We start from the raw sequence: 20537 nt of genomic DNA, 5'->3' as shown, positions 1-20537 counted from the left end.
CATGGATCAGGACCTTAAGGCTGAGGAACCCTGTTTTGGGACCTGATCCAGCCTGCGACTCAGGCCAGGCTAGACCAGCCATCTAACTGGCAGGAAAGGGCAGGCCTCCTTCCCACCACTGCTGGCTGGCCGCAGTTTCCCATCAGCCTGCCTAGCACCGGCCTTCTCTTCATCTCCTCCAAGGAAAAACAAATAGGAAATGTCAGGATTTTGCCTCTGATTTGGCATAATCAGCATCTCATGGATCAAGTCACACAATATCCCTGGCTGCTGGGACTCTTTGAAAGACGGCTAGGTTAGGGAGAGGCGGCCTGGGGCTGCAAGGCACTTTTTATGAATGAATGAATGAATGAATGAATGAATGAAAGAAAGAAAGAAAGAAAGAAAGAAAGAAAGAAAGAAAGAAAGAAAGAAAGAAAGAAAGAAAGAAAGAAAGAAAAAGTCTCATCTTTTGCTCGGGTCCTGCCCACAGCTGAAGCCTTGCAGCTTAAGAGTTTTTCCGTCCTGTTGTGGGGTGAGAAAAACAGGGGCCATCTCTCTCAAGGCAGAGCTATGCGAAACGGTAAAGGTTCATTTCAAGTACCTTCAGGTACGTCCGTTAAGTGCAGGTACCGAATGTATAGTATACAGAACGGATAGTACCTAAATCTGTACTTTTGTCATCTATGGCATTTTTAGAAAATATTATTGCTGAGAATCATTTCCTTCCTGCATTATCCCCAAACGGTCTCTGCACGCCGAAGTTTATGGATACTTTATTATGATTCTTCCTTTTCCCGCTCATACATTCACGGCGCCTATTTCTTGATCTGCCTTCCTAAGAGCATAAAGGCGACTTCTCTCTTTCCCCTTCATGCGGGTTACCCAAACCGCGTGGTGCGGGGCGATGGGAAACTGTCAGTGCCTGGCCATAGAAACCCACGTGGCTCGGCAATTGGCTGCTGAGAACCCCCATTGGCAGCTCCCCGCGGGAAAGACTCCGGCCAGCCGCCCTCCCGAAAGGGGACCAAAGGATGCCAGGGCGGTTTCCAAAACGCCTGATAGGCCAGCCCCTCCACCCCAGGGATGCGTGGCATTTGGGCGCTTTTTGGTCCTCGCCGCGCCCCGTACGAGAAAGGTGGAGCAGGGCGGGACGAAGAGTGACACGTTTCCATGGGGAAGCGGCGGCGTATGGCCGCGCCACCCGTGGAGGCGGGGCCGAAAGGGGAGAAGGGAGCGGGCCCGGCAGAAGCCCTTAAAGGGGCCGCGCTGCCGACCGCCACCTCGTTGCTTCGGAGGCGTCGGCGGAGCTGCCGGTGAGGCTGCGGACTGGCCGGGAGGCGAGGGCGCGGCTGCGCGTGTGCGCGGCTGAATGAATGGCGCGCCCGGGACATGGGGTGCGATGGGCGGGGACTTCCGTCTTCCCGGTCAGGGGCCGGGTGGCGCTGGCTCGAGGGTGGGCTGCGGGGGTTCTGCCCCCCGGCGGGATCCAAGCCGGTCGCGGGCGGGCGGGCGATGCGGGCTCCGCCGCGGTGGGCGAAAGTAGGTCGGCAGCGCGGGCGGAAGCGTCGCCCGTCGCGGCTCTCGCGCCCGGGGAGATCTGCCAGGCTCTTTCGGGGCAGCCGGCCGGGGGCGATGCTTTAGCGGGGCGGGGAGGGCAGGGCTGCCGATCGGGGCTGCGTTCTTCGGCTTCCGGAGGGCTTTCCGAGTCCGGCGTGCCTGGCGGGACACCCGGAGGGAGCGAGCGCGGCATCCTCGTCCTGCTCGGCGGGCGGAAGCGAAGCGCGGGGTCGGACTCGCGCACGGCAGACCTTTCCGAGAAGCGGGTCAGCTGCGCGGGATCCCGAGGGCCGCGCGCTTCGCTCGGCGTCCTGCCGCGGGCGCCTTCTGGGCTTGCTTTTACGCCCCGGTCTAGCCGTGGGCTTTCCCGCTGCTGCTGCCCAGATTTTCCGAGACCGGCCGACTGCCGTCGCCTTATGTGATGCTGCCTTTCCGTTGACAGAGGGCTCTGTTTTTCTGCCTCATCCTCAGGGTGCCGCAGCTCTTCTTTGTGGAATGTTGCGCTTGGTGTACCGCTGCAGCGAGATGGGCGTGCTGTTGCTCGCTCGTTGCACATCTCCCCACTGGTCCAGCCCTCCACCGGGCTACTCATGCGTCCCCATCTGAGTGCCTTGTAAGTGGCCTGGTGGACAAAGGCAGCCGAAGGATGGCAAAAGGATGTCAAAAACGGCTGTAGCAGCGTTGCACCGTTGCAAGGTCCGCTCCTTCCACACAACTTGCAGTGTCCCAGCAGACACCCCGGCGGGACAGAGCTTAGGGTGCGTTGCTGCTTTTGTCATTTCACCCCTCCTGTGGTACGAATTCAGGCCGGTACATGTGTTGTAACCACATACCTTCTGGGCTCCTGTGATCTGTTCCCAGTCTGAGCGATCAGGCCCCCAGTGCTGGAGAAGGAGGATAGATAGGGATCCTGACAACGACTGGTTTTTCTCCTGGAAGGGTGGAACTGAAGCTGTTCTTTTACAGGGGGGAAATGTAAAGAAGTTGATTCTGTTCTAGGAGATGTCTTGTAGAGCCCCCTGCTTCTTCCCCTTTTCAGTGTGGGGAGAGCCGGGCATGTTGACTTGGCCGAATATCACCATCTGTCCGCATATTTTGGCACTCTGCTGTGTCTGAGGGGCTGTAATAGGTTGTGATCTATGATTATTTATTTTTCTTAATAGCACTCTTGCATTTCTGGAGAGCACCGCACAGAAAAAGAACAATATAACAATCTCTTGATTGGCCAAAGGCTGTAATAAAGATGGAATAAAAATTCAATTCGGTGTAACTGTCTGCCATAAAAACAGTCTACTGCAACAACTCTATAAAGCAGTCTGACATAAAAGAAAACAACAGAAAGAACGGTATTTAGCTGTGTGCGGTTAATTTAAAAAGCAGCACGGCCCTAGAATTGCTTTGAGTGAATCAGCTTGTCATCTGTTGTCATGTAAAACTAGACCAGAGGGATGACACAGCGAACGTTCCATATTCAGGTGCCCATATTTCAGTTGCAAATCAGTATATACCCATTTTTTTCAGTAAATGTCATACTCCAACTAACTTTACATATTGCAAATTGCTTTTGGTTGACCTAATTATGGTTCTCTGAATAGACCGAAATTTGTAAGGCTCACCTACTGTGCTAAAACTGGAATGGGCAATCTGCAGCCCACACAGAGATCCCAGCACCCCATAATCCCCTTACTGAAGCGAAGTGGCTGATGTTTAGTAGTTTATTTTTGTTGAAATAAGGGTGGTTATGGCAGTGGGAGGCCTCTAGGAGGGAAACTACTCCAATTCCACTCTTAATCCTCTCCCTAACACTTCCCCCCTCCCCAAATGATGCAGCCAGAATTCAACCAGTGTCTCATCAAATTTATTTGGGGGGGTTGGGAGTTCCCATTCCCACCCTTAAAAACCTGAAAGACAAGCAAAAAAAAAAACCAAAAACCCAGCCCTGCTTAGTGATGTCACCTGCAAATCTCCAGCCACTTATGGGAGAAAGTTGAAGCCTAGTTGTGAGAAAGTTGCCCAACCCTGTGTTAAGTGAAAACCAAGTGAATCCCATGCTGGACTTAGCCAACATATGAACACCTATAGGTCCAATGTTACCAACTTGTAGGAGTGTGCAAAACGTCCCATCTCAAACTCTTGCATGTGAAATGTGGAAGGTCCTGTTTTCAGCAAGAAACTGCTTTTTTGTGTGAAACTGTATTTCAACGATGAAATGGTCTGTTTCGCACACATTCATTTGGATTGGCTGGTTGACCCTGGATAAATGAGCAAGGATTTCTGACAAAGAGTTGTTTAAGAAAAGCGACAACCAAATGGCAATAATAGCTGATGTGTACAAAACTAAAAATCATAAGGAAGGAGGCTTTGGCAAGTGGGAGAAGAATTCTTGGTCCTCAAAGCCAATTCCTGGTTGCAAATTCTTTGCAGTTGGGTTCATGCATCTCACTAAGTAGAAACGTCAGAATTGCTTTGGCTCTGAAATCCCTCATGGATTCCCCAGAGTTGTTACCAAACCATAAACTGCAGCATGACAGATGGAGAAATGCTTTTAAAAATGATTGGCTAGTAATAGGCCTTCTATTTAATTTTACTATCAATGAAATGAAATCAAACTTCATTTTGGACCCATGCTCATCTGCTACTTTTTGGAGTAGAGTCTTCAGCACAGTGTTCAAAGGCATAGTGCAGACTTGTTCCAGAAAAAGTTCTGTATTCCTGTGCTGGATCATAGTTATTTTAACTATATTTTGTGAAGAAGCCATTGTCGGCTAGATTCACCTGTCAAGCTTGCTTTAAAACTTGCTTTAAAAAATAGAATGACTTAGTTCACCTGATATGCTGGAGTACAGACAAGCACATCCTATTAAAATGTAACCTTGTGAGTGAATGGATTCTTTTGCACCAGGCTCCGGTTTGGCAGGTCTCAGCTTTGAAGGATAAACAAAAGCAGCTACGTCATCCTGCCCCTTTGCTAAGGTTACTGTGTGTTTGGATTCCAGCAGAACGGCCCATGTGTGAGCACGGTGTTGCCAGCTTGGCTGTGTAATTCTAGCCCGGTTGTGGGCTGGCCAGTTCCGCCAAAGTGGATCCGGCAACGGAAAGTGCAGTCCAGCTCAGATCTGTTCTTCCAGTGATGAATATTTCGTCATCCCATTGCACCAGACATGCCATCTGTTCAGGTTTCCTGATTTTTAAAATCTTTGAGTAAACAGTGAGTAATCACTACATCCTGAACCAAGTTGGTTTTCAACCACGTAACAGGTTGGCAATGGAGGAAGAAAGTGGACTGAATTGGGGCAGATCCTTTTTTTTTTTTCCCCTCTCCTGTCTGACCAGCAGCATGGCAATCAGGTAGCCAGGATTTTATATTGCTCTAGTCCTACACATTTCATAAATAGCCTGACAAGCAGGCGTTGAACAGGTGACACTTTTGCTAGGAAAGGGCGGGGAGGAGGGCAGTGCAGGCCATGCTCCACTTGCTAAATACCTGCTAGGGAAACCAGTGAGAAAGGTCATAGAAACCAGACCAGGAAATTAACATTTTTAAAAAGTCAACCACAGGGAGGACGCTGCTGCTTCCAGAAGGATTCAATCTCTCTTGTTTTTCCTGGAAGACAGATTTAATTGCTCTTCAGCAGAGGCAGCAGATCTAAAGCAAGCAAAATTGGACTGACAGCCCGATTTGGCCCAGCCTGAGTGTTGATGGGTGGAGGAGCAAGATGAGAGCCAGACAGCTGGTTTGTTCACTCAGGAGAAAAGGCAGAAGGAAAGCATTGCAGCTGCTAATAGTATTCTGAGCTTCTGCTTTGGCTAGCGAGTCTTGCCCCACTGGGGAGTTGAGGTGCTCCCCTTCAGCCTTGGGCCAGTGGAAAACTGTACCGGCATGATGTTTGTGGCCCCCATCGCCAATTGCCATCTTACCTCGATTGCAGTGGGCTGATGGGACTTCTCTGATTATGTGTGTGTGTGATAGGCAACGCGATTGAGTGATTCCTCTGCTTTGCTGTCTTGTTTCTTCTACAGTCTATGAGCCCCTGGGATAAATAGCCTCTAGGCCAGTGTTTCTCAACCTTGGCAACTTTAAGATGAGTGGACTTCAACACCCAGAATTCCCCAGCCAGCCATGCTGGCTGGGGAATTCTGGGAGTTGAAGTCCACCCACCTTAAAGTTGCCAAGGTTGAACACTGCTCTGATCACAGGGAAAGGGGCACTCTGGGCGTCCTTCCTGCACCCTTCCTGCCCCTGAGACTCCATTCTGTCATAACCCAAGTTAGACAAAATGAAGTCAAACAAAGATCAGACTCGGAAAGGGAAACTGAGTCACAAGCAGCACGTTTGTTAGGGTTCTCTCCCTTTCTTTTAGGGGAGGCTGACTTCCAGATGCCTCCATGCTGTAATTGGGGGGAGTGGAAAGTTAGTCTCCCGGCATTCCCCTCTACTGTGCGCTAAGCTGGCAGGGACCGTAGAATCAAAGCACTCGAGGCCTTGCCAGCTCAGCAGCTCAGTGCCATGGCATTACTGCATCAAAGTTGTTAGGGAGACAAAGCCAACCGAGGGCCGGTGTGTGCGTGTGCCTACCTCGGCCAGGACTAGCCAGGAAGCACCACTGATCTCACCCACTGCAGGTTACCTGACTTTGCCACCAAATTAACGGGTGGCAAAGGGTGACGGATTGGACCCACCTTGAGGCTGCTGTTGGATGTTCTCAGCTTAAGAGGGAAAACACCACTTTAAACTGGTGCACCTGACTTAGGGCTGTGTCTCTCATGAGCTAGGGATGAGTTGAAGGCAACATCATGGCAGGAAAAAAATGTGGCGAGGGCATGTTTATGCCATGGTTCGAGGCATGGGGAGAAAACCGCTTCAGTAGACCGAGAGTCCAAATGCTACAAAAGGTAAAATATGTTTGTATTCTTGGGGCAATGAAGACATTCCTGCCTGCATCAGCTTTTCCTTATCTGTGCTGGAATGGAATTTGGCCGTGGTATCCGTGAATTTATGGGAGCTGTGGCCCAAACATTTGCTGGGCACCGAGTTGTGTGAGGCTGAACTATCTACTGATGCCAGCAATCTTTGCTAGATGGTTGCCTTTAAAGAGAGAGAGAGAGAATCCAGGGTGCAGCATGGGTTCTGAAGTTCTTCATATTTCAGTCCCATCGCCCTGAGGTCTAGATTCTCAGTATCTGAATGCAAGAGATAAGCCTGTTCAAATGGCAAAGGGTCAATTTCATATCTATTTCCTCATCTCCACCTTGTTTCTCTTTTATTTTATTATATATGCCATTAATGGCATGGGTTGGGTTGGTTGCAAGAGAGAAGGATGTTTGTATTGGTCTGGTTTGCAGAGTACAAAATGAGGTTGGATTGGTTTTGGTTTAGTGAGTTGCATGAACCCAGTCAATTGTAGTTTATTTAATAAGGTGAGTAATCATTTCAGTAAACTGTGACTTAAATAAAGCATTGTGTGAACCTTATTAACCTGTAATTTGATTAAGGGGTAGTAACAGAGGAATTAGAGTGAAGAATGGAACAGCTGTGTGATTATCCCTTATACCAGTGTTTCTCAACCTTGTCAACTTTAAGATATGTGTGGACTTCAACTCCCAGAATTCCCCAGCCAGCTATGCTGGCTGGGGAATTCTGGGAGTTGAAGTCCACACATCTTAAAATTGACAAGGTTGAGAAACACTGCCTTATACACACACCACCTTAGTTATGGTCAGTTAAAGTGGGGCATAGCTGGCTGGGGAATTCTGGGAGTTGAAGTCCACACATCTTAAAATTGACAAGGTTGAGAAACACTGCCTTATACACACACAACCTTAGTTATGGTCAGTTAAAGTGGGGCATAGCTGGCTGGGGAATTCTGGGAGTTGAAGTTCACACATCTTAAAATTGACAAGGTTGAGAAACACTGCCTTATACACACACAACCTTAGTTATGGTCAGTTAAAGTGGGGCATAGCTGGCTGGGGAATTCTGGGAGTTGAAGTCCACACATCTTAAAATTGACAAGGTTGAGAAACACTGCCTTATACACACACAACCTTAGTTATGGTCAGTTAAAGTGGGGCATGTTTTTGTAGTAATGGGCTGCACCAAGCCTTGTCAATTCTTTCTTAGGCTGCCCAAGTGGACAGGTGGGTAGTGAGCAACATCAGGGCCCACCTTCATTTGCTTTTTCTCTTTTGCATGCACCAAGACTTCATTCACAAACTTGCTACCCTTGGTTACTGAACTCCTCCAATTTCTGGATTCACACAATACAGCGAGATAGGCACTAACTAACTAAACAGGTCAGGTCTGCTGAGCATGCTTAAGCCACAAAAGAAATGATGCCAAACTGAGCCGCTGCAGGTAGGTCTTCACCCTGATCTGGGTGGGCCAGCACTGTTAGGGTGTGTCAGGCCTTCTCTACAGTGCACATCTGGCTAGTGTATACAGGGGTTGAGACTAACATCTCCCCAGCCATCCTGATTTTAGCTGCTTCGGGAAGGCTGAGATTAAAGTTCATCCCAAGCAGGAAACCAGGATTGCTCTTTAGCCTTTGCTTGTAGAGAGAGAAAAGTATCCTACTGTCCCCTCCCCGCCTTCAGCCTGCAGTCTACCTGCAGATTGAAGAGCTAAACGTGAGCAAGGGGACAGTTTCCAAGGGAGAGCTGGAAGGGCGAGGCCACGGAGTGCCTGTCCATGCAGACAGCTCTGCTTGGTGCAGTTTTTTGGACTGGAAATTGTGCCAACCTTTCCCAGAAAGGGTTGGTTTTGAGCTGGGACCTGGGGGGAGAGAAGGGGCTTTGACACAGGGATCGGGGTGATCGTTCCTTGCTGCAAGAGGAAAAGGTTGAGTCCTTGTCAGCAGCTTTGGGGCAGTTACAACTGGTAGAGCTGAAAGAGCGAAGGTCGAGGGGAGAGTGTTTATGAGAAATTAGGAGTCGAGAGAAGGAGTGGGAAAGGTAAAGAAGATGCTGAAAGCAAGAATGAGGAACTGATGGATCTGGGAAGCCACTCTGGTGTCATTGCACAGATAGGCAAAGGAAGGTGCTAGGAAAAGTAATCTGGCCAAATCTGCTTGTTCAGATACACAATTGAGGATCAGATTTGAATCTGAACTTAGGATCAAGCTGTTCTGCAAACTGCGCGTGTGTGAGTGTATTTCAGGATGAATGCTTTTCCTTGTGGCTGTGTGCACACAAGACTCTCTTTTCGTTGGCCCTTGGGGTGGGCAGTCTCTCCAGGTGGCCCCCTCCCACTTCTCAGCAGCTCTTCTGAGTACAGTCCTCCTATTCCAGGCAAAGCCTCAACTTTGTCATCTTCGGACTGAAGTGCGTCTGTTCTCAAAAAAAATATTTTGGGGGATTGGAAAAGAAATAACAGGCTTTTGGAACAGAAAGACAGAAACTTTTCTGTGCAAGGAGGGCGGGTCTGTCCATGGTTGAGCATGGAAGGGAAGAGAGATGGATTCACTGTCTGCCAGAGATGTGGTTTTAGAGGGATGAACTGGAACTTGGCAGCCTACTCGCATTCCTGGGTTAAATGTGATTTTGACAAATTGGTCTAAGATGCTTCACCTTTCTCTTGCTCCCTGATATGTTTAGCTAAGTTGGACTTGAGTTCCCAATCTATATCCTGGAAGGTAATATTTTTATATCTCTGAACATTTAAATGCATTTGGTGCCTAAATCATGGGCTGTGGTGATTTCCTTCCCTGGCAATAAGGATCCTGAATGAAAAAATGGTAGGCAGGGAGGGAGGGAGGTGGGAGGAAGAGTTCATCTAAGTATTTCTGCTTTGTCCCCTTCTTTTTTCTCATTTATCACAACTTCACCACAAATTTAACCTGTTACAGAATTAACCTATTTTCTGGGTCTGTCCTGAACCATTAACTAAATGGGCTAGGTTCACAGAGCCTATTAAGCTCGAAAAAGGCTAACCAAGACTAAGCACGCTGTGGAAATGCAGCCAGTAGGTTTGTAACTGGTTAAGTAGGTTTGTGCAAATGCAAACACTGCCCGCTTGTGGTATGAGATCTATAAAGGCTCGTGAACAGCTGACATGCTGGACTTTTGTGGAGACCGGCACTGATTAGACACGGGTGGGGAATTCCATTCATGCTCAAAGGTATGCTTACTTTTTGCTAAGAACTCCTGGACACGGATCTAGCGCAGGAAAAGGAAATACTCCTAAATATCAGACGGGTGACGGAGAGGGAGAGATTCCATTATGGAAACCTTGATCTTGGACAGGTTATATCGCCTGTGTAAAGCACATTTTCCTTTTTTTCCAGCCAAGATCAATATTGATTCTATAAACATTGAGTGTAAAGAATACATTAAAAATACATATAAAAAACTGAGGCATGTCGGTTCTTTTTGAGGAAGAAATGTACGTGGGAAGGAAGGGTACATAGAACGGGTTCCCTGTGCTGTTAAAGTTTTTAGGAATATCAGTTCATCAGACCAGTGTTTCTCAACCTTGGCAGCTTGAAGATGTGTGGATTTCAACTCCCATGGCTGGCTGGGGAATTCTGGGAGTTGAAGACCACACATCTTCAAGCTGCCAAGGTTGAGAAACACTGCATCAGACTGGTGCAAAGTGCTTCAGATCTGATTTGGTAATTCACAACAGCTCTGTAAAGTAGAACGATGTATATCTGACAGAGGCCATTCAGAGCTTAGTAAATGTGTAATTCTCACATCTGCAGAACTACAACTCCTCCTATCTCTTCTGTATCCCTGCTACTCAGACTGCCCCATCCTTTTGCTTCGATGTAAATCCTCCTTGCTCACCACTTAGCTTCTGAAAAGTCTCCAGGCACTGCCCCCATTTTCCAGACTGCCTTGGTCCAGATGTTGCTGCCTTTTTCCTCCTTATTTGGTATAAGCAGAAATGAATTCTAGCCTAGGATCAACATCTGTGCTTCCTCAGTAGAATTCTGACAGAATGCTTGGCCTTTAGTTTTGAGTGACTTGCATTAGGAGGATTTCTATTGGCATTGAATCTGACCAAGAAAATCTGCTGGAAACAGCCAGGCATTGTTAATTCCACCCAGTTTGGTGCCCCCTGGACCAGTTGAAGCTACAACTCCCAGAATTACAAGCTAGACATTTTGGAACATTCAGTCTGCAGTCCCAAAACATCTGGAGGGCTCCAGGTTGGCCTAGATCCTCCATAATGTGCTTGTTGCTCTAGAGCTCCCAGAAAGAGGCCAGTTGTTTTCTTCCTCCAAGGACTTCTCTGTTCCTTTTCAGAAGACCATGTCCGAAAAGATCCTCGTGACAGGTGGAGCTGGCTACATAGGGAGCCACTGCGTGCTGGAACTGGTTGAGGCTGGCTATGCCCCGGTAGTTATCGATAACTTCCACAATGCCATCCGAGGTAAGGGCAGCACCCAGGAGCTGGTTGGCAGCAAGGTTTGCATCAAGGCTGTTGTTTTCCGTTTAGCAGAGGGCCCTAAATGGAAGGCAGTGGTGAAGTACCTGCTTTGCAGGCAGACTGTTCAAAAAGCTGTTTGCTTGGATCAGTGGCTGAATTCAGGCCTTACTCTAGGCCATGTTTATCATCATGGCTTACTTCACAGGTAATGCTAGTCACAAACCATGGTTGACAAACCACAATGAGTGATTTTATCAAAATACTAAACCAGAATCAAATAAGCCCCAGTGTGTAGGTTGCATCAACTTCACAAATTATGGCTGGGTCTATAAACTAAGCAAACTGTGACTTAGTTGGAATGGGGAGCCAACAGTGTTGCCTCCCCCTTTGACTCCCAGAAGCAAAGAGCCATTTCACCTTCTCCTCAGGGTGACATTGAGGCATTGGCAGAGCCCTCATCTTAATGTCCTTTATTGATCCCTTAAGATGCTGGTGGAAAGGCCAGATTCCAGTCATGCTGTCATTCCCGACATGGACAGCCACTGGGGTTCTGGTAGAAGAGAGGGGGCATCTGTGATGGAATGTCTAACAGACCCTGGGAACATGGAGGCGAGAGAAAGACCATTACAGGAAGATAGAGGGCCGTTACAGAAAAGTCGAGTCCAGGGGAGGGGAGGAAATGCAAGGAGACTCCACCTTAATTGTGCTAGGTACAAGTTGAACTGTATAACTGCTGTGGCAGGCTTTCAAGATTGTTACAGTGCCCTGCTAGCCATGAAGATCTTTCAGCAATACAGGATGGTTCTTGCTTCCTGAGTTTGCTTTCCTCAAAGGGCTTGGCAGTACCAGGGCACTTTGGCTGCATTTTTGAGCAAATGGCAGAGAGGGAGAGCATCTCTGGCTGTTCACAAGAGAGGGAGATGTTTGGCTTACATGACAAGGAAGGAGGAATGGTGGAGGTCAGAATCTTTTTGGTCAAAAGCTAGGAAATCCAGAAGGTCCAGAAGGAGCATCCAGGCTGAGGGTATGTGGTGGTAGGGTTTCTGAATCAGAGGCCTTCTCCCTAAGGAGGGCAGCAGCAGACTGGCATGAGCCCAGTCCATCCAGCATCCCATCAAAACAGCAGCTCTTTCTGCAGGGAAAAATATGGTCCCGGAGAGTATCCAGCGGGTGATGGAGATTGTGGGAAAGGAGATCCCATTTCAAGAGCTGGATGTGCTTGACGAGAGGGGCCTTCAGGAGCTCTTCAAAAAGGTGAGATGATGGCCCTTATCTGACAGCTTAACTTTCCTTTTCCATCATACCAATTATGATGAAACTGAGTCAGCTTCAGTGGTGAGCTGAGTTTCTGCCTGCTGAGCAGCACTAGAAACTTTGCCTTGATAAAAGGCAACTCATCTGCCTTTTTCTGTCTGGTTGCCCCCCTTTTGGTTCTCCACCCCCATCAATCTCGGCAGAGATTTTGTACTGCCCAAGGGCATGCTGCAAAGTCTCCGTAGTTAGATGCCGCGTCAATTTTATCAGGGCTGCATTAACTTCTAGTATGGCTGGTCGTGCTGAAAAATTGCAAAGAACTGTAAGTGACTCAGCCCATACTTGAGGAAATCTGTGCTCTCAGGGTGTGGATGGTGAAACTTTGGCAACTCACCAGCCTATAAAGGACTCCATAAGTGATTCTGCATCATCAGCTGAGCTGAAAGTCATCTGTATTGGCCTTTTTCCAAAATGGGGCCAAAGCCCCCAGAGTGTTTTTGTGCTTTGTGGGCACCCATCAGAGAGGGATGGGCAATCTGTGGGGTGCAGACACTCCCAAGCCCAATGTCAGTGGCCCCAGAGTCCAAAATTGTGCTGCTGAAATTTAGCAGCAAAATGAGCACCTCCCATTTGTGGATTGCTTTCTTCCTTCAGTTTCTTTTTTCCTTTGCGGGGCTTTTAAGGATGGACATAGGAGCCCAGAAGCCAGTGAGAAACAAACACTTCCAATTCCTGAAAAACAGCAATCTCAGAGAACCTTATGGTGCATTTTTGCGTGGCTTTGGGGGTGGAAGGAAGTCACCATATGGCCACTGAATGGTCATTCTGGTCCATACTCCATACAGTCAGGAGGCTGAGCCCCCAGATTTTATCTCCCCAGTTTAGAACAACACCTTAAAATATTTTAACTGAAAGGTGAACTTCTCTGACTTAAAGGTTAATATCTTTGACTTGGTGAATTTTTATTCTGAGTAACAACAGTGACATTATCTTATCTTGGCCCATCTTCCATTTCCGGACAGCATCACTTTTCTGCAGTGATACATTTTGCGGGTCTTAAAGCTGTTGGAGAGTCAGTCCAGATGCCCCTGGAATATTACAAAGTGAATCTGACAGGGACCATCCGGTTGCTAGAGGTGAGCTTCCATTATGCAAGGTTATAGTGAAAGTTTGACTGGGGAAAACATTGTGGGGAAGATCTCATTCAGTTGCCAGCAAATGTATCTGAGAAGAGCAGAAATCAGGAGAATTTGTACTAGGACCTGGGACTGGAATGGCCATTTTTATTGATCTGCAGATCAGAACTTCTAGGGCTCAAATGTTGACAGGCCAGAGTCACTTGGCCAGAAGTTGAAACCCTGCAACTGTTGTGTTGTACAGCAGCATCCCGCAAGTGATTATCAGAGCCTTTCCCAAATTCTCCAAGTTTGTTGGACTTCAGTTTCTCTAGCCCCCAAGTAGCACATGGCTGAGGAATATGGGAGCTGGCTTCTAGGACATCTAGAAGCAGTCCAGTTGGGGTCAGCTTAAGATCTTTTAAGGCCATCTTGGGTGCTAACAGGGGACCCCATACAAAAAAGCCACAATAACATGGTTATATAATATATAAGTTATAACAACTCTCACTGAGTGCTGGGATGGGCATTAATCAGCTGTACCGGTCTTCATCATCCAGAGCCATGCTGGCCTGGATAAAATAAGGCTGCAGATTCCTGTGCAAGGAAGCTATGTTGGCCCCATTGTCAGGTCTGTCTGCTGCTCCTGACCTGCTTCAGGTCAGAATCTAGCGCGTCTGCCTTTTTCTGCCCCTCTCAGGCCATGAAAGCCCATGGAGTCAGGAACATAGTATTCAGCAGCTCAGCCACAGTCTACGGAGACCCTGTTTACCTCCCTCTTGATGAGAAGCACCCAGTCGGCAGTTGCACCAACCCTTATGGCAAATCCAAATATTTCATTGAAGAGATGATCCAAGACTTGTGCAAGGCAGAACCAGTAAGAGAGCAACGCTGCACTTCAGCTCCCATTTAGAGCCTGCTCTGTCCAACCAGATTCCTTTGCATGTTCTTCTTTCTCCTAGGAGTGGAATGCTGTTCTCCTGCGATATTTTAACCCCATTGGAGCGCACAAGTCAGGAAAAATTGGAGAAGACCCCCAGGGCATCCCAAACAACCTGATGCCTTATGTTGCTCAGGTATCCAGATCTTGAGAAGAGTTTGTGCTACTCCATCAGCTGGGGTGAGATTTTCTCAATTTGTTTTTTATCTCTTCATTTTCATCTTCTGCCTGTTTCAGGTGGCTGTGGGGCGCAGAGAGTACCTGAACGTCTTTGGGAACGATTATAACACAGCGGATGGGACAGGTGCGTGTGGCTCAAAATCATCCAAACTTGAAAATGAAGTCCCCATCCCCATCAAGGCTGGATGGAGAAGTTCAGTGAAAAGACCATAGTGAGAGTTGGAATTTGGGACTTTTCCCCAAGGGAGATGTGAATATATTATCACGTCAATTATTTTGTAACCAGGACTTTCTTTCTTGGCATCTTAAACCAGGGATAAGCAACCTTTTCCTAGAGCAGGCATCTCTGGTTCCTATACATGTTGCCCAGGTATAATTACAATAGCCAAAATCTCAAGATTTCATTAGTCGCTCTCTGAGACGTTTCAGGATTTCATGCCAGAAGTCTCTCTCAGATTTGTTAATCCCATAAAATTTCAAGCACTTTATAAAAGTCAATTTATTTGGCGGGGGGTGGTTGTGAGTACCATTTATGGCAACATTTTGCTAACCTAAGTCCTAAAGCCCTTTCCTAGTAAAATTATTTGAGTGCTAAACTACTGGATAAAGGAGCAACAAAGTGTCCAAGGGCTACTTCAAAATGGAACTACGTGCGTTCACCTCCTGGATCTCAAACACTAATTTTTTCTTTTGGAACTGAGACTTATTAGAGAGCCCCTCCAAGCCTCAGGGAATAGACAGGCAGTTCTGGTTGAGCAGGATTCCTAAATGGCTTGGGAAAGAGACAGTATTAACTCCATCGATGGCCTAATGTGCATAATTAGTTCTCTGTTATATGTACTGTGAGCATGTATTTTCCTAAGAGGATGCACATCTCCTAAAGTTGTGGCAATACATGTGCACCCAGCTGAGTGAACAGAACACTGACAGGCTGTTCTCCGATAGGCATCCGGGATTATATCCATGTAACCGATCTGGCAAAGGGCCACATTGCAGCCTTGAAGAAGCTCAAGGAGAACTGTGGATGTAAGGTAAGGAAGTTCATAATAAAAGCGTCCACCCTTTGAGAAGGAAAATGCCCTGTTGAGATCAAATGATGTCTTCATAATTCTTATTTTTCTTACTTCATTTCTGAATTACCTTACAATGAAGAAGGAGAGCAAATGTCATAGCTTTCAATCAGATGCCTCTCTTAGAGGACTTCAGACCTCTCCACTGCACCTACTGACCACCCACCTCAACCCACTAGTCCCATACTGAAAACAAATACATGTAGCCATCCCCTCCAACCTTCTCACATTTAAGCCTTTCTTTGCTTCCCCCTCCCCTTCCAATGAAGGAGGAACATCGAAAAATGTAATGAGCAAAAACATGCATCTTACAGATTTACAACCTTGGAACTGGTGTTGGCTACTCGGTCTTGCAGATGGTCAAAGCCATGGAGAAGGCATCTGGAAGACAGGTAGGCTGACCAACCAGATGAGGTGCAGGGACTGACAGCCAGTATGGGCTCTACTACTCCAGGACTTAAAAGTGCCTGGGATCCGCACCTTGAGATCCGATTGTGAAGACACCCAGACTCTCGCACTCTGGGGCTTTCAGCAGGAATCCACCTTCTGCTCTGCTTGGCTTTAAGCTCAGCCTGGGACCTAACCAGTCTCTCACTCGGCCTTAGTAGCTGCACCCAGCTCATTTTCCAGAAATTTAACGGCAAGCTTTTTACTTTATTCTAGATAAACTACAAGATCGTTGAACGCCGAGAAGGGGATGTAGCCTCTTGTTATGCCAACCCTGGTCTAGCTGAGCGGGAGCTGGGTTGGAAAGCTATCTTTGGCCTCGACAAAATGTGTAAGTAGAATCTTTCCACTTGCCGCTCATCCTTCAAGGAACCTTCTGCTTCCCCCTCCTGCTGGGGAAGGAAGTGGCCATCAACCCTCCCCAGTACATTTTAATACCTACATAAAGGCAAGCTGCTTTGATTAACCCTTTTTGTTCCTCTCTTTCCCCTCTCCCTTGTTTTCAGGTGAGGACTTGTGGCGGTGGCAGTCACAGAATCCCACCGGTTTCAGCAAGAACTAGGATATAGAAGATGTTCCCTGTTCTTCCCACGTACAACCACTAGCACATTAGTGCTGACCCAAGGGCTGACTAGATTTGAAAAGGGAAGAAGATGGTTCATGCTCCCATTTCTTCTCTTTTTTGGAGCTGAAGCATCACACCAGAAGAGGAGGATGCTATTACCTTCTTAAGCTGACTGTTCTCTTCTCCTCATCTCATCCTCTGCCAGAAACTCAGAATTTTTTACGGATTGAGGGGATATATTTTTTACTGAATGAGGAGCAGTGGGACACCTGGCTGGATGTCACAGGATGCCAAAAGCCAAGTGTTTTCCTAGAGCTTGGTTGGCTTTGGGGGAATTCAGCCCATGACTCTTTGGCGTTTTTGGTTCCAAGAGATGAGAGCTGCTCAGGGTCAAGAGAGCAAGATTTGACAGACCTGATGCTTTTGTTTGAGAGGAAAAGGCAAGATAAACAAAGTGGTTAAAAACCTAAGCCTGGGGGTGGTGAAGAGGGTTTTGTCATTCTCTCAATTTCTTTTTCTAAATTATAAACAGTACACTCCCATTTTTTGAGCAAAATAATAGTAATAGAAGTATCTCTTTAAGCTAAGCTATAAATTTTAACATTGCTTAGACTATAGTCCAAAGTCTGTTGGGCTAGTTGCTGTCTAAAACAGGCTTCACAGATTCTTAGTGAACCTTTTAGTTCTTTGGGATAGTGATACAACTAAAGGCACTATATGCAGTGATATTTCTATTGTCTTGAAAAGAGATGCTCCCTCCCCTTTTTTTATATTGTAAATTGAAAAAAAAAAGAGCATTAGGAATAGTCTTCCAGCTAGGTAGATGAAAAGTAAAACAAGATGGTCTACATGGAACAAGTGACTCCAAAAGTATTCAGTACCGTGACTGTCGATACAAGATTTAAGCTGAAGTCAGATTCTTCTGCCAAAGGCATCAACCACCTATTTATAACTAAGGTGGCAGGAAACCAAAGGTCTTGGAATCCCAGGCTATGTTTCTTAAGTTCCGCATTTCAAGACAACGTTCAGGATCCAAAGGCCTATCAAACTAGACAAGGACCCCAGACACCACCATTTTCCTCAGATAGCAGCTACTCTAGAAAGTTTGACATGGCTTCTAAAGCATCTTGATCAAAGAGCAGGGAGGGAGGAGAGGCCACTTGTAAGAGGTGTAGAGTCGTGGGGTACAAGACAATTCCAGGGCTCGTTGCTGTGAAAGAATCTGGAATATTATGCTGGAAATACAACACTTTAGACACTTGTGCTTTTTAAAACATTTGCAGCAGCAATTCCTTTGGCCTGTTTCCATTCTTCGATGAAGAGACCAATTTGGTTCTAGTGCAAATCACTACCTCCTTCCTTGGTCGTATAGATGACTTCATCACGCAAAGCCTAATACAGGCTTGTTTTGATACACTGAATATGAACTAAATCCCATCTCTGTTTCCACTGGAAGCTACTATTTTAGGCTCTGGATCTAGGACCATCTGTTTACAGACAGCGTTTAGTGCAGCATAAGGAAATCTTGCTCTGGTTAACATTTTTGTTTAGCTTCTTATGCCAACTTGAGTTTACATGTTAAGAGCAAATTTTATTTTAATTTCCATACTGTAAACTGCTTTGTCAAAATCCTGGTACAGGGGCCATCCATCAGGGAAGCGATTAGATTATCTTCAAGGTCCCTTCCAACCCATACATTCTCGAATCTTCAATGAAATTCCAGCCTTTGGGTTAATTCAGAAGAGCAAATGACAGACACTAGTGGAATATGTTCTTTCAATAAGGGGCAAGATGGAACAGCTCTGTCTGCTTGGCTATAAATTATCTCCCTTTCCATTCCTGCTCCATTCCTCCATTAGATGCTACTGAAATATATATATATTTATTCTTCTTAACCTTTATTTTCTGCCTTCCACACTATTATGCACAATCTAGGGCTCCTGGCCAGTAACTCACAAGTGACTTTTGAAATCTATTTTTTTCCAATCTTAGCCCTGTTAGGATAGTCATTTGGTGAACAGCTCTTAAAAGAGATTTAAATAGCTTTCAAGATCCAGGACATCAGTGTTATAAGATTAACATTAATGTGCATATACATTGAACAAAACTAACTTCTGGATGCTTCAAGAGCAGGAATGGGCAACCTTTTTGGGGCCACAAGAGTTTCACTTAAAAATAAAAACTGGCTCCAAGGGCTGTAAAGTGGGTGATTGCTTTTGCAAGGAAACCTTTCCTTTCAGGCACTCTCAAGCGGGTAAAAAATAATTTTAGTACAGATTTAAGAGATCACTATCACAGTAAATATGCTATGAAAAGTCTGAAAAATGAAAAAAGGTAGCAACAACTTCAATTGCCCTAGGTCACCCCCCACTTTTTTAAAAATCCATCCAATCATGTCTGATTCTTGGAGACTGCCTGGATAAGTCCCTGCAGTTTTCTTGTTACCCATTAGCCCTCTTTAGATTTAAATTAATAGGTTACCCATTAGTCCTCTTCAAAGGAAGCCAAAGGTTGCCTGCTCCTCCCCAAAAGTCAAGCTTCCTGAAGAACTGAACCAGGTGAAAGAAGCACAGGGGAAATGCTAACAAGCTATTTGATAACAATGCCCCAGGGATACCTAGGAAAAAACCAGTGATGTTAAGACTAAATACATTGGATAATGATATTATTGCTGTAATAAATTATTTACTTTTGAAGTGTTAATGGGAATTGGTTGTTGATGGCAGTGGCATATCAATAAATAATGAATTTGCAGTATTCATTGGCTGAGTTCATGCAAGATGTTTAGTTATGGGCTGCTGAATAAACCGTAATTGCTTAAACTATTTATCATGGTTTATAAAGGACTCTGGCTGGATTCCCGCAATGTATTTTATTGTAAACTACATTTCAAGTTAGCATGTTAGGTGGTCAGGCTCCAATATGCTCCTTTGGACACATTATGTGAAGACCCAGCTCTCTGGAGAAAGCTCTGATGCTGGGAAAGGTGGAAGGAAAGAGAAGAAGGGGACGACCAGCAGCAAGACTAGGAGCGATGGGTGCACTGTTGGAAGACCCGAAGGACCAGATTAGGGACAGATTGTCATGGAGAAAATCTATCTATGTGGTTGCTAAGAGATGACACCGATTTGATGGCATGTAATCAATCAACATCAGGATTAGGTGAGCCATGCCTCTCTTAAAAAATTAAATGGGAGAGAAAGAAGAATAGAGAAAGACTAAAAACTGTTCAAAACTACTTTAGGTCCATCTCTGTCACTGACCAATCCTCAAGATCTAGTTCTGATGGAAGGCCTGGCTTAGTTTACTGAGCAAATGGGCACAGCCATGTGGTGAAGCAACTCTGCTGACTGGTGGGTGGGATGGTCTGGACTCTGCCTGGCAGGATTTGCAGAACCTGCAGGGATGCTCTCAGAGGCCTGGAAGACAATTTCGCCCGCAGGGAAAGAATGCCAACTATTCCTTCAGACAAAATTTCTGATTTTTGCTTGGAGTTACAGGTTCCCTAGAGGGAAGAGAGGCTGGCTGCTCAGGGGAAAAGCACCTGCTTTGCATTCAGAATGCCCCAAATCTGAAACAATGGTCAAAGAACTGAGCTCAGAGAAACCTCAGAAAAGCCCCGTGAAACAGAACAGAGAAGAACAGACCTAACAAGGAAAATAAAATCAACCCTCCCTCCGAGACTACTTTACAGAGAGGCACCTCCCTTCCAAACAGCAACAGTGCTACGCTGCACGCAGGCTGTTCATACCCCTTTGTACTGAATTCCAGATCAATCCCTGGGTGCGGACACCACACAAAGTTACACCATGGATCACCTCACCCACGACTGGCTTCACTCAACACACCAGCATGGAAAAGGCTGCTGTAAGCAAATCTGAATAGGCATGCAGAGTCCAGGGGCAGCAAACGGCTTTTTCTCTGGCTACCCAGCCCCCCACAGGCAGGCAGTCAAGGGCTGACCATCCCAAGTTTCTGATGTTCATAAGAGCTGTCCAACGTATAAAACCCTGCCTGCAAGAGAAAGTGACACACCGCGGCTAGGCTTTAACAAACC

General features: G+C 46.5%; 1 protein-coding gene across 4 annotated transcripts; it reads left to right on the top strand.

Annotated features, from left to right (window-relative positions):
• The first annotated feature begins 1165 nt into the window (after window positions 1–1165).
• On the top strand, window positions 1166–19307 carry GALE (UDP-galactose-4-epimerase). Of its 4 annotated transcripts, none has more exons than XM_088140291.1 (11): window positions 1166–1295; window positions 10786–10912; window positions 12048–12163; window positions 13186–13299; window positions 13979–14155; window positions 14241–14354; window positions 14456–14522; window positions 15344–15429; window positions 15783–15860; window positions 16132–16246; window positions 16422–19307. In XM_088140291.1, the coding sequence occupies exons 2-11, from the start codon at window positions 10792–10794 to the stop codon at window positions 16475–16477; spliced, it is 1044 nt and encodes a 347-aa protein (XP_087996417.1). In that variant the 5' UTR covers window positions 1166–1295; window positions 10786–10791; the 3' UTR covers window positions 16478–19307. The 4 variants fall into 4 exon arrangements, with proteins under 4 accessions (XP_087996417.1, XP_087996418.1, XP_007430572.1 ...); XM_088140292.1 differs by having other exon boundaries at window positions 1229–1295; window positions 10789–10912; XM_007430510.4 differs by lacking the exon at window positions 1166–1295 and adding an exon at window positions 2167–2297.
• Window positions 19308–20537: the final 1230 nt, after the last annotated feature.

The sequence above is a fragment of the Python bivittatus genome, unplaced genomic scaffold, assembly GCF_059951505.1.
Source record: "Python bivittatus isolate LINGU-HERP-01145 unplaced genomic scaffold, Pbiv_v1 ctg000260_np1212, whole genome shotgun sequence".
Lineage (NCBI taxonomy): Eukaryota > Metazoa > Chordata > Lepidosauria > Squamata > Pythonidae > Python > Python bivittatus.
The sequence above is the reverse complement of the archived record's forward strand: the minus strand, read 5'-3'. Positions and strand labels throughout refer to the sequence as shown.